The sequence below is a fragment of the Muscardinus avellanarius genome, assembly GCF_963383645.1.
Source record: "Muscardinus avellanarius genome assembly, chromosome: 18".
Lineage (NCBI taxonomy): Eukaryota > Metazoa > Chordata > Mammalia > Rodentia > Gliridae > Muscardinus > Muscardinus avellanarius.
The window spans coordinates 48,341,107-48,354,818 of record NC_137804.1 but is presented as its reverse complement, the minus strand read 5'-3'; the positions used below and the strand labels follow the sequence as shown (position 1 = coordinate 48,354,818).

Here is a 13,712-nt window from a genome sequence, read left to right as displayed (position 1 = left end):
GGGTTCAATCCCCAAACTGAAAAACAAAAACAAAGTTACACAAGTAAACACAACACCTACCCCAGTGGGGCCTGCTCTACTCCAGGCTAGGGAGGCTGGGGTATGAAGCATTATGTCTTTTAAGATGCTACGCAGCACAGCTCAGAACGCCACAGTAGCAATCCTTTCTGAACCAGGAGCCCTTCCCAGCCTCCAACCCTGGCCTGCAAGCCAAACCACCTGCAGGTCGAGGGTGAGCGCACCAAGGTGGGGCCTGGCTGGGAAGCTGCAGTCCAGCCACCGCAGCCAGAGGGACCCCAGGAGAGGGAGTGCTGGGGACGGGCCGCGGGTCCCCAGGCACTGCTGCCCAGGTTCTTTGTGTGGCTAGTTGTGAGCCTGAGAAAAAGGCAGAAGGGTTGCACGCCAAGTTAGGCAGCACCTCAGAAATCTTACAGGCAGGAGTCTGGCTGCAGCTGGAGCCGGTAGGAGGAAGAGACAGCCGAGGAGGAAGGCTGGAGAAGCTGTGCTAAGAGCAGCATGTCAGGAACGGCGACCTCTGTGTATTTATGGAGAAATAGACAAATGCATACATGTAGTATGCTCACATGCCAAAACATCTGTCAAGAATGGTTTAATAACTTTTGTTATAAAAAGTCACTGATGAGCTGGGCGTGGTGGCACACGCTTGTAATCCCAGCACTTGGAAGGCCCAGACAGGAGGGTGGTGGTTCGCGGACAGCCTCAGCTACTCAGCGAGGACCTTTGCAACTCAGCGAGACCGTTTCAAAATAAGGAATAAAAAATACGGCTAATGCTGGGTGTGGCGGCACACGCTTGTAATCCCCATGCTTGGGAGGTGGAGACAGGAGGATAGCACTAGTTCAAGGCCAGCCTCGCTGGTTTAAGAGACCCTGTTTCCAAATAAAAATATAAAATAGGTCTGGGAGTGTAGCCTGGAGTTAGAAGGGTTCTATCCCTAGTACCACCAAAAAAATAAATAAATAAATAAAAAAGGGCTGAGGGTGTGGCTTGGAGGTAGAAACCAGCACCAAAGGAATCTGAAACATTTCTTTTAGCTTGTGTGAAAGTTCAAAAAGATGAGAAGGGGCTGTGGTCTCCATTTCACCTCCTTACGGGAGCAGGCTGCGGCTCTGCGGAAGCCGTCCTTCCGCACGCACCGGGAGCCCTTGGGGGCCGGCCGCGTCACGCGGGGTGGGGGCCGGAGCCGAGTGGCTGGGTTCCATCTCCAGTAACAACAACGACAACAAAAAGTTACTGAAGAGCCAGGTGTGGTGCGCCCACCTGTAATCCACATACTTGGGAGGCCGAGACTCAAAGAGCACAGGTTCCAGGCCAGCCTAGGCACATAGTGAGCCTCTCATCAAAGAGACCCTGTTTCAAAATAAATATAAAATAGGGCTGGGGGTACAGCTCAAAGGCAGAATGTCTCTGGGATCAATCCCAGTGCCACTTAAAAAAAAAAAAAAAAAAAGGAAAGGAAAAAACATCACTGAAAAGAGTTGAAAAACATTAGCAGCGTGAAATTCCGATGCCGCATCAAACAATTCTACCTGATCAATTTGTTTGGCTAAGCGGACAGATTCAAGCGCGCGGAGTCACAGGGAAGAAAGGCTCCTTAGCCACTGGCAAACATCTTAGCCTTCTAAGGCTCACTGCGACTCCGTGAAACCAGGAGTTCTAGAATTCTGCTGAGATCAAGGGTAAGAAGAGACGATGAGACAAATGGCATTCTACATTTCCTGACCTAAGGAGTAAGAATGCAGATCAGCCACTCGGCTCCGGCCCCCAAGGGCTCCCGGTGCGTGCGGAAGGACGGCTTCCGCAGAGCCGCAGCCTGCTCCCGTAAGGAGGTGAAATGGAGACCACAGCCCCTTCTCATCTTTTTGAACTTTCACACAAGCTAAAAGAAATGTTTCAGATTCCTTTGGTGCTGGTTTTGAGGACTGCTGTTTTAAACACACCGCGGGGAAGTGAGTCTGACCACAAGAATTTCTCAGGCCCTATGTGGAGGAGGCGGCAAACAGCAAAATCTACTAGCCGCCTTTCCTGCGCCCCCACCTGGGTTTGTTCTGGGGTGTGGATGAGCACGCCCCCGAGGAGCTGCACCAGCCAGGTAGGAGACACCGCGTAGTGAAAAATACTCCCTCTTCTGGCCGCGTGCAAGACCACAGCGTGTGCCGCCTAAGGAAAAATACCTTTGGGCAAACCTAACTGGAATGCGGATTTTCATCCGAATGTCACCTTTATTTATTATTTTGTGGTACTGGGGATTGACCCTAGGGGTATTCTACCTCCAAACTAGTCCTGTTTAAAAAAAAAAAAATTTCTTTTTTTGAAACCAGGGTCTTACTAGGCTAATGAAAGTCTCTTCCCAGATAGGATCATAGTCGTGGACACCATGCCAGCCTTGAGAGTCACCTTTAATCGCCAGGGCACAGTCATCCTGTGACAGCCAAAGGGTTCCCTCTGAGGCAGACACGTCAAAAAGCACTAGTGGACGTTGGCTATACTACTTGTGCATGTGTGTGCATAAAAATCAACTTGTGCGATTCCTTTATACTTTAATTGGGCCACCGTACCACCTGCTCTCGTGGGTACAGTGATCCCTTTCAGGAAAGGAGACCTCTTTTTCTGTACTGTGTAATTCTTATAAAACCTATTTTAAAAAAATAATTTCAGCAATTCCTCCCCCCTTCATAAAGGTATAAATACAGATACGGAAGGCACATATTTACAGCGCACGTGAGAGTCAACCTGAGATACAGACCCGCCGTAAACAATGTGTTTCTTGGGTGTCTACTGTGCGTTACTGTGTTGATCTGTTGACTCAAGTTGCCAGAAAGAAACACACAGCTCTCCGCCTCTGCGCTGGGGTCTGGTCTGAGCCGAGAGCCGCCCATTCACTGCATCACAGAGGGCCGCCTGGTGGGCAGCCGTGGGCGGCCTCCAAGCGCAGACCCAAGATGCTGCGACACAGACAGGCCTCCCCAGAGGTGCCTGGAAATGCTGCCCCCAGCGCTGGAAACGGAGTTGGTTAAGTCCACTTAGCTACCTACAAGGGAGACCAACTGTAGTCTTTAAAAAAGAAGGCAGCAGAGCAATATGCATTGATACGTGAAACCAAGACAGAGGACTCTGGCCCTTCCAGGGTGGGGAGCGGCCAGGACACACAAGGCCACCCCCTGAGCTCACCCTGTTCTGACCTTTTTAATGAAAAGCTGTGGGGTTATGTCTTGGTTACCTTCTTCTGGGTTAATTTTTTAATTTTACAATGTCTATTATTACTTCAATAATTAAAAGCAAACTCAATTCTTTTTTAAGTCAGTAAATTCTCTTTCTCTGGTGGAGCCAGAGGCCCATGCCAGGCCCGAGTACACCAGGGGGGCACTCGACCCCAGCCGAGCCCCAGACCCTGGGGAAATTCTTGTTGCCCAGTGAGAACACGAGAAGCGTCAGGAAGGACATTTTTCCCTTTTGTTTCTGGGCTATTTTTTATTTACTTACTTATTTTTGTGGCACTGGGGATTGAACGCATGGAAGTTCTACTTCATAATTCATACTCCCAGCCTGATTTTCATTTTTACTTTGAAACAAGGTCTGAGTTGCTGAGGCTGACCTTGAACCTGCAGTCCTCCAGTCTCAGCCTCCCAAGTAGGGATTATAGGCTAGATTAGTGTTCTGCTGAAAATCAAAAACAAAAGCAATGGAAAGAATAAATGACCCCAGCTGGGCGTGGTGGTGCACTAATCCCCGCTTGGGAGGCGGAGACAGGAGGATCGCCAGGTTCAAAGCTAGTCTTGCTGGCTCCCTGTTTCCAAATAAAATGTAAAAAATAGGTCTGGAAGTGTAGCCCAGAGGTAGAAGGGTTCCACCATCAGTACCACCAAAAAGAATGACCCCAAACTTGGCATCATTGCAGTGATTTTTTCTTACCTCTCTGGTCTTTAGAAAAGGTATGAAGAATCGACATAACCCCACAGCTTTTCGTTAAAAAGAACCCTTAGCTGGGTGTGGTGGCACACGCTTGTCATCCCAGTACTAGGGGTTCCCAGCCAGCCTCAGCTACTTAGTGAGGCCCTCTGCAACTTGTTGAGACTCTGTTTCAAAATAAAGAATAGAGGTGGGGCGTGTAATCCCCCCGCCCCCCCCTTGGGAGGTGGAGGCAGGAGGATCGCGCAGGCGAAGCCAGCCGCGCTGGCTTAAGAGACCCTGTTTCCAAATAAAAAAAAGTATAAAAATGGGTCTGGGAGTGTAGCCCGGAGGTAGAAGGGTTTCCAGGCACCCCAGAACCATCAAAATAAATCAATAAATGAATGAATGAATGAAGGAAGGAAGGAAGGAAGGAAGGAAGGAAGGAAGGAAGGAAAGGGCTGGGGTACAGCTTGAAGAAAGGCTAGAAAGCCCCTGGGTTCAATCCCCAGGACTGCAAAAATAAATAAATACCCACATCCAAGCTGAAAGAACTACTTCTTTCAGCTGGACCCAGCTGCTCGAGCCTCTCCTCCTGATGCCTACCCAGGGAAGCCCATGGTGCCCACGGGATGGCCAGGCCGCCCACCCCCCTTCCACCCCACCGCCACAATCCTCCTCTGGTGGGTTCCAGGCTCTGCCAGTGCCTGTGCCCCGTGGAGGAGCCACAAAGCCGACAGGACCCTCTTGGTGGCCTCCGGATCCCCTCATGGCTCAGGGACCCCGTAGGGTCAGGCCCCGGCCCTTCTCAGCCTCAATGCGGACCCTCTCCTGCGCTGGCCGGCTACCTCGTCGGTCTCCAGGCCTCCGCGTGGCTGGTCTGATCCTGAGCTCCGGCACCAACTCGCACCCAAGCTCTGACTACCTTGTCTAACAAGGCCTGCCCCTCACTCCCCCTCAAGCATCCTACTCCATCCTCCTCTCCACCTCCCCTCAAGATCCCAGCTGCAGGGGTCGAGACGCAGCAGCTCCTCTAGTTCAGTGGGGAGAGGCCGGCCATGGAGGAGGCACCCGGGAAGGATTGTTAAATGGGAAATCCTATCACCGCTGATCTGTTTAATCTCTCTAAAAAGCAAGCCCAACGGCAAGGCACTAATAAAGGCACAGCTATCTACAAAAAAGAAAAATCAATACATTTTATAGCTGGGAATTAAAATGTTGTTCCTACAGACAGCATAAGTAACACTACTTTACAGTCGCCCCCCCCCCCCGCTTCCATTACAAAAGAGATAAAATTATATTACCTAGGGAGAGAACAGTCCTTTATCTGATGTTGTTGAAATTATGTGAAAAAATTAATTAGTAGTATTCTGCTCGTGATAAAGGGAAAAATTAATTCACTGTGTTTATCTTACGTCATGTTCTAAGTGAAGAAGGCTCAGGTCACACGGCCAGCCGGGAGCTTCTCCAGGGCTGGACAGGCGCTGGCGGCGCCATCACTCCTGTGCTGCCGGGTGCTCAGGCGAGCTCCGCGGCGGCTCGGCCTCTGACTGCCGGAGGGAGGAGGGAGGCCTGTGCTCCGAGCCAAAGGGCCAGGCGCCGGCTGCTGCGCACCAAGTCTCAGGCTTTTTTTTTTTTTTTTGGCGGCCCTGAGGATGGAACCTAGGGGCATTCTACCTCCGAGCTCCACCCCCACCCCAGCTCTATCTTTTATTTTGAAACAGGGTCTGAGTTACAGAAGGCCTAAGTAGCTGAGGCTGGCCACGAACCGCGATCCTCCCGTCTCAGCCTCCGCTCAGGCTTAATTCTAACTGCACAAATGAGCTCTCGGGCCGCGAGTCTCTGCAGCAGCCGACCAGGCCAAGGCGCACGCAGGGAGGGGAGCCTGGCTTTGGGTGGCTACTCTGATTTAGGGCTAAATAATGTAGCACAGGCAGACGAGAAACCCAAGAACCAGAGCAGCAGAACAGCAGGGCCTACCCAGTACCGGGGCATCTCCAAACGACCACGTGCCCTCTGCTGGACGGGCTGACTGTGCTGCTCCAGCGACCCCGCGCGCGCTCACGCGGTCTACCTGAACTGCGACAGCTGCCACCAGTGACAGCTGTGTCACGTGCGGCCGTTACGGCCTCTGCATTTTCTTTTGACGCTATCCATCCTTATTATACGGAAGAGAAATAGGTTATTAGTAGCCAGAAAGCACAGCCTGGTACACCTTATCTGTGAATGAAGTCTAATTCAGGACTTACATCTGAAAATTAGGAACAAAATCCACTCAGCGGGTCGTTAAGAGCAGGAAATGAGGCCGTCCACGCACAGATGCCTTCCTAAGTCTACCATTCTTCTGAGGACTGACAAATAAATGCTAAGCCTAAAGAGATTAACTATACATACTGAAAACTTCAAAACAGAGAGACAAATCACAAACGTTTAGGAGCTAAATTTAGCACATTTCAGAGAAAAATCAAAACAGAAAAATGTTCTTTATTCCAAAACAGATAGCAAAGAGTCCTGCAAGAACACCTGGTTACTTTCCCCACTGGAGTCGATCAGAGGCGAGGGGAGAGAGGCCGTGTCCTCGGAGCAAAACCCGGCTTCGCGGGCGGCCACGGGACCGTCGGTGGCGACGAGAACCCGCCCTGCGCTCGCAGACGGCGACTCTGCTCTCACACCGGCAGTGTTTGAACTCAGTGATGAACTCAGAGAGCAGGTGCGGGTTCTCCTGTGAATGTGAGTAATTTACCCGTCCTCTGCTGAAAATGCCATTTCCACAAACCTACTTTACGCTGGTCTCCGACGGGAGCGGGCGGCGCGGCGGAGGAGCCTCACGCCGGCGGGGCAGGCGGGGCCCTAGATGTGTGACGTTCACCTGCACGTGGCGTTTCCCAAAACATGAGTAGGTGGCACCTCCGACATTAGTGACAGTGCATCACAAGTGAAACTTACAGCCTTCCTGAATCTCTTCCCGCTCTGGATAACACGGCCCGCTGCCTGCCCCTGCCGCGTGGGCTGCCCGCCGACCAGGAGCGCCGCCTCTTCCTTTCTCCGTATTTACGGTCCCTTTCACCATCTTTCATGGCAAAAGCACTGTGGTCAACAACCGCTTTACGGTTCTAGTAAAGTTTTCTTTGTAAGTAGATGTACGTAAATAAAAGTAGCTTGATTTCAGGAAAAATACTATGTGGAATTCTGCCGGCAAATAAACGGTGAGGCTGGAGCCTGCTCAACACTGGGAGAAGACGGCTGAGCCCTGCCGCTCCTGTGGCCCACCCGAAGGTCAACAACTGCAGGGTCCTAACTCGCTCCCCTAGGGCAGACACCGAGCAGGGTTCCAAGTAATTAAAAGATGCTCCACGTGGCACCGACCAGGCTGACCCTCCTGCACCGTCAGGGGGGCGGAGAGGAACTGAGACCCTCCTCACCCATCAAGGGCGGAGCGCGGCCCAGAGTGGCCGGGAGGCGTGAGGCCTCCAGCCCAGGCTGCCCACACTCTGCCCACCTGCTCAGGTGTGTGCAGAGGACCCCACCCAGCCAGGCGTGGCATGTGGCCAGCACAGTGGTCACCGCTGACCGACTAAGCCTCCCGCCTCTGCGGAATGCTGCTCCCGACCCTAGGGTGGGCCGCCCTCTCACCCGCCTTCACCCGGGAGTGACGGTGCGCCCTTGTATGTAATCTCCGCATTCGGGAGGCTGAGACAGGAGGATCACAGTTCTTAGCCTCGGCTACTTAGTGAGGCCCTTTGCAACTCAGTGAGACCCTGTTTCAAAATAAAGAATAAAAGCCGGGCGTGGTGGCGCACGCTTGTAATCCCCCGCGCTTGGGAGGCTGAGACAGGAGGATCGCCCTGGTTCGGAGCCAGCCTCGCTGGCTTGAGACCCTGTTTCCACATTAAAAAAAAGTTAAAAAATAGGTCTGGGAGTGTAGCCTGTGGGAGTGTATCCCGGAGGTAGAAGGGTTTCCAGGAACCCCAGTACCATTAAAAAATAAAATAAAAGCCGGGCGTGGTTTGTAATCCCAGCGCTTGGGAGGCAGAGACAGGCGGATCGCGCAGGTTCGAAGCCAGCCGTGCTGGCTTAGGAGACCCTGTTTCCAAATAAAAAAGTATAAAAAATAGGTTTGGGAGTGGAGCCCGGAGGTAGAAGGGTTTCCAGGCACCCCAGTAGCACCAAAAAAAAAAAAAAAAAGAACAAAATGAATGAAGAATAGGACTGGAAGGTGTAGCTTGGAGGTAGAATGGTAGAATGCACCGGGTTCCATCCCCAGTATTGCGCCAAAAAAAAAAAAAAAAAAAGAAAGAAAAGGTTTGGAGGCAATTTCCGGAGCAGACTCTAAAGACTTCAAATTTAGTTTAGGCCCGGCATGGCGGTGCGCACTAGTAATCCCAGTACTTGGGAGGCTGAGATGGGAGGATCACAGGTTCACGGCCAGCCCCAGCAACACAGCGAGGTACTCCACAACTTTGTGAAGACCCTCGTTTCAAAATAAAACGATAATATAGGGCTGGGAGTGTAGCTCAGAGGTAGGATGCCCCCCAGGCTCACTCCCTAGTACCACAAAAAAAAAAAAAACAATTTTTAAAAATTGGGGCTAGCCAGGCTTGGTGGCACAGGCTTATAATCCCAGCCTTTGGGAGGTCGAGACTGGGGGATCGCAATTCAAGGCCAGCCTTAGCTACACCGTGAGGCCCTTTGCAACTCAGGGAGATCCTGTTTCAAAATAAAGAATAAAAGCATCATGCGCGATGGGGGTTCCATCCCCAGCACCACCACCACCAAAAAAAAAAAAAAAAAAAAAAGCAAACAAACAAAAAACCCCCGGGGCTCCTTCCCCCGGCCCAGCGGCCAGATTTGACCCTCCTCTGAGCGACAGTCTGCACCTATCACTACGCGGTCCCAGGAGGCAGTGCAGAGACCCTTCACTACGCGGTCCCAGGAGGCAGTGCAGGGACCCTGCTGCGGAAGCCCTGAGTCGGGCTCCAAACCAGCCGGGGAGCTTGAAACTGCCGGCTCCCGGCCCCGCCCCGAGGTTCCAAGTGGGCTGGTCCGGCGGGCCCTGCCAAGCGGCCGCTCGGGGAGCCTTGCTGACTCAGACGCACGGGAGGACTTCACGTCCACTGACTCAAATGATGCCTTAAGAATCTAAAATTAACAGAAACATCTTGCTCTTAAAAACCCTGAGTAACCGGAGAGAAATGCAAGGTGTGCTGGGGTATTTCAAAACCCTCACACGTCACTGAGAAAACACCGCATTACTGTGCAGTTTCCAGGAAAGAGGCGATCTGTACTATGAAAGCTAGCAGACTGTGGAACCTGGAAAGACTAAAATAACAGCGCGATCCTGTGCTGTGGGCGGAATCCTGGCTGATCATTAACGGCCCGAGGCAGCCCCGACCCCAAGGAGCACGCCCTCCTGTCGCTGGGTAAGAGGCCGCGCTAACTCCTGGTCATTTCGCCACCGGCACTTAGTACTTGCAAGCCCGGCCGTCTGTCCCGTCCTTCCCTCTGAAGGAGCAGCCTGCTGGGTTTGTAGCAGCGGCTCGCTTGTTCATAAAAGGCACAGAGGAACACCAGCAAGACGCGCTCACAGAACCATCCTCAACCCATCCTCACCACTTTATCCAAAGACAAACAAGCCAGCGAACAATAAATACGAGCCGCCTTCGCTCCCGAGTTCTCTCCTGCCTTTATGAAGCGTGAAAGCAACATGCTTGGGAAAAAAAATTTTTTTTTTTTTTGGTGGTACTGGGGCGGAACCCAGGGGCTTTCTACCTCCGGGCTACACTGCCAGACCTATTTTCTATTTTATTTGGAAACAGGGTCTCACTGAGTTGCTGAGAGCCTCACTAAGTAGCTGAGGCTGGCTTCAAACCTGCGCGATCCTCCTGTCTCAGCCTTCCAAGCGCGGGGATTGCAAGCGTGTGCCTTACTTTTGGTGTCAGACGGTACAGGGTTTCCCAGGCGAGTGACTGGGCCGGGCGGCGCAGGCCCGTGAGCCTCGCGGTCACCAGGGAACGGTGGCCTCGGCGCGGGTGTCCAGTGGATGAGAAGGATGAGATGCGTTTTTCACTTAGGGGTTTTCTGGGACGTGACCTCGCTGTAGGTCAAGGGGCATCGGGACCATCGCAAATGGGCTACAGCGGCCACTCAAAAGCCTCTGAATTTGAAAAATAGTTTTTGTTACTAACTGTAGAAAAAGAGAACATAAAAGCGACGTGGGGCACACTTGTAATCCCAGCATTCGGGAGGCTGAGACAGGAGGCTCATGGCTTGCGGCCAGCCTCAGCTACTTGGTGAGGCCCTCTGCAACTCAGTGAGAATCTGTTTCAAAATAAAGAAAATCTAGGGCTGGAGGTATAGCTCAGAGGGAGAATGTCCCTGGGTTTCATCCCCACTACTGGAAAAAAAAAAAAAGAATATAAGAATTGCACTTCTGGAATTTCACCAAAAAAGAAAAACTTTCCAAAACTCCTCTTTCAAACTGGACGAGGTGGCACACACTTGTGATCCCAGTACTTGAGAGGCTGAGACAGAAGGACTGCAGATTCGAGGACAGCCTCAGTAACTTGGTGAGACCCTCAAGCAACCTATCAAGACCCTGTTTCAAAAAACGAAAGAAATGCCAGGCATGGTGGCCCATCCCTGCAATAATCCCAGTACTTGGGAGGCTGAGACAGGAGGATCCAAGTAACGCGGGCAGCCTCTGCTACACAGAGAGGCCCTCCACAACTTAGTGAGGTCCTGTTTCAAAATGAAAAAGAAAAACTAGGGTTGAGGGTGAGCTGAGAGGTAGAAATGCCCCTGCGTTCCATCCATAATACTGAAGAAAAAAAAGGGGGGGATGTGTGTGCTGGGGTATGCCTTGAAGGTAGAATACCTCTGAGTTCAATCCCTAGAGCCACAAAAACCAAACAAAAGCGCTCCTCTTTTCCTTCCTGACCCGGTCCTCAGCAGATGGGGGAAGCGGGGCATCAGCCTCCGGGGCCGCCCCTCACTCGCTGGCCGCTATTCTCCTCCGCTGCTGCCGCGGAGGAGCCTCTGTGCGCGTGGCAGCCCGCCACTCCTCTCCAGAGCCTTCCCCGCGCGTCCCCGCGGCCCCTCACGGGGCTCTGGGTCCCACTGCTAGGGGCTCCAGAGGGCGGAAGGCCACTAGAGGATCAGTTCCCCACCAGAGGCCAGCTGGAAAAGCCTCCATAAAAACGTGCTGGCACCATTGCGCAAGGACCGCCTCTTCCTGCACCAGCACGCTTGGAGGAAGGAGGCCTTCCCGCAGGGGTCCTTCATCCCCGCGCAGGGGTCCTTCATCCCCGCGTGGAGCCTGCGTGTCCCTGCCTGGAGCTGGCTCACACCGCCCCGCTGCCAGCCGGGCACCAAATATGGTCGTTCAGTGCAAACTGCCGCCATGACTGACAGCCTGGCTATTCCCATCAAAGCATTTTAAGGGATTACAGGTTCTTTAAATGTGTCCTCTGTACTTTCCACAAAACGTGCATTCTACGTTTAAAAACGGAGGGGGAAAATTCGACAATGATGAGAGTGAGTCCAGGAGCGCACGGCCTGTGAAAGCTGCTTCCTCCGAGAAGCCTTCCCTCCGTCAGCACTGGGAGTCGCTCTGCCGCGTCGCGAGGCCCTGGGCTGCGTGGGGAGGCAGGACGCACGCCGGCCCGTGTCTCCGGCTGTGCTGTGACCCCTCCCCTGCTCTCTCCCACCCATCATATCCCAAGCACGGGCTTTATCCGTGTTCATTTAATTCCCACCAGGAATCCATGAGGTTGCTACTTCCATTTCTCCAGTATAAAAAAAGGAAGCCAAGGCTGGATGGCTTCCTCAAAGCAAAGCAGTCACCCACGGCTCTTACAGGTTTATTTTATTTATTTTTGCAGTATTGGGGATGGAACCCAGAGGCATTCTACCTGCGAGCAACACCCCCAGCCCTAGTTTTTATTCTTTATTTTGAACCAGGGCCTAAGTAACTGAGGCTGTCCACGAACCCCGATCCTCCCGTGTCAGCCTTCCAAATGCTGGGATTACAAGCGTGCGCCAGCACGCCCGGCTTTACAGGTTGCAATTTAAACCCGGTCTAGTCCAGCCTCAGAATCCTGAACTCCAGAATGCTCGGCGAGGAAAAGCAGCCTCCTCAATTGCCAGCCTCTGAGAGTCTCAAGCAGAGAGACAAGAGGGTCTCAAGCTTCCTCCTCAGCTCAGGCGCCCCACCCCACCCCAGGCAGAGTGCAGAGCCTCTTTACCATTAAATGTATATTCCTTGGGGGAAAACATTGGGATGCTGAGCACGACAGTGTGGCCCTTGTAAGAACTTCCTGGAGGTTCCCGCTTCAGAAAGGCGTCTGAAGGCCCCGTGGGCTCCTCGGCCCCGGAGACTCTGTTCTGAACGCCGCAGTCTATGCAGGGCCGGCTGGCTGGCGAGGTGGGGCTGCAGCGCTCCCTCCACAGCCTGCGAAGCCCCACGCCGCTCCTTACCTGGCCCGGGAAGACCTGGGCTCTTGCCGTCCTGCTGGCCCCCTCCAGCCACAAGGCCCAGCTCTGCGCCCGCCTCTCCTGGTCCCCATCCCGATCCCAGGTTGCTGCTCCTCGTGCCCAGGGCTCAGCCCAGGCGCCACCTCCCGGGCACTCTCTACACAGTGCCTCGGGGAGTCCATTGCTTGCTTTTTTATTTTTTATTTTATTTATTTATTTAATTTATATTTTACGGTACCGGGGATAGAACCCAGGGTCATTCTACCTCAGAACTACACCCCCAGCCTGATTCTTTATTCTGAAACAGGATTTCACCAAGTGGCGGAGGCTGGCCGTGAACTCAGATCCTCCCGTCTCAGCCTCCTTTCTGGATCAGGCGCCGCCCACTACACCACTGAGCCCACTGCTGTTACAAGCTTGCACTTTGCTAGTAAAAGCAACGGGGAAACAGGTACTTTTAAAATGTCCAGTTAACAAGTGACCTTGAAACTTTCCAAATCACATCTCCTCTAGCCTCTTGTTGGTTTCCACATCTGACTTGAAAACCCACTGAATATACAACGGGTGCTCAAGGACACAAGCCTGCAAATGCACTGCGGCAGTATTTAAAGAGACGTAAACAGCCAGCAGTGGTCTGGAGGGCCCAAGGGAGGGCCGCAGGCCCCTGTGTCCCCGGGGCCTTCAGCTTGGCCAGCTTCACTTTCCACTTCCTAATCGCGACTTGGAAATGGCCGATCACTTACCGTAATGGGATTGAAATGCTTGCGGTTTGACAACCTGATTACAGTCGTTACACACCACCAAGTAGAAATCATCGTGGGCCGGACAGAGACCGAATATTGGCATGTCTGCAACAGAGAAAGAGAGCGTCACTCACGCGGCGGCGGGAGCGTCTGGAGGAGCGGCGCTTCCTAAGGGGCCGCGGTCCTGCACGGGATTACAAGGGGTGACCGTGACCCCAGCTTCAACGATGACGCGGCACGCCGCGATTCCGAGAGCCATCAGATCGGCTCGCAGACCTTACAAAGGGGCAAGAGAGCACGTCAAAAACGATCAGGAAGTGTTCCAGAGAAATCAACCAAAATGCAAGCAACAGACGCAGTGGCGGGGTAAAGCGACTTTCTATGAGCGCTACCGAGGACCGCAGGGAGAGCCGGCGGCCTGAGCGCGTGGGTCTTACTTCCTTACTTCCTCGCCGTGCATTCTCCCCGCACTCGCCCCAGCCCCGCGCAAGCTAGGCAGGGAGCGGGGAGCAAGCCTGGGGCTCTGCAGCAGGAGGCAGACAGTGACCCTTGTGTCTTCTACCCCAGGTCACCACAACCTCCAGCCTT

The 13,712-nt window shown here is 53.1% G+C and overlaps 1 protein-coding gene across 1 annotated transcript in view; it reads right to left on the bottom strand.

Moving 5' to 3' along the window:
* The window catches only part of ATXN7 (ataxin 7), a gene marked incomplete at both ends in the record, with an annotated part of 47,181 nt that extends 33,954 nt beyond the window's left edge, over positions 1-13,227 (bottom strand). The window contains one exon of the mRNA XM_080715585.1: positions 13,125-13,227. Within this exon, the coding sequence (XP_080571711.1) occupies positions 13,125-13,227 (103 nt within the window). The remainder of the gene's footprint in view (positions 1-13,124) is intronic.
* Positions 13,228-13,712: the final 485 nt, after the last annotated feature.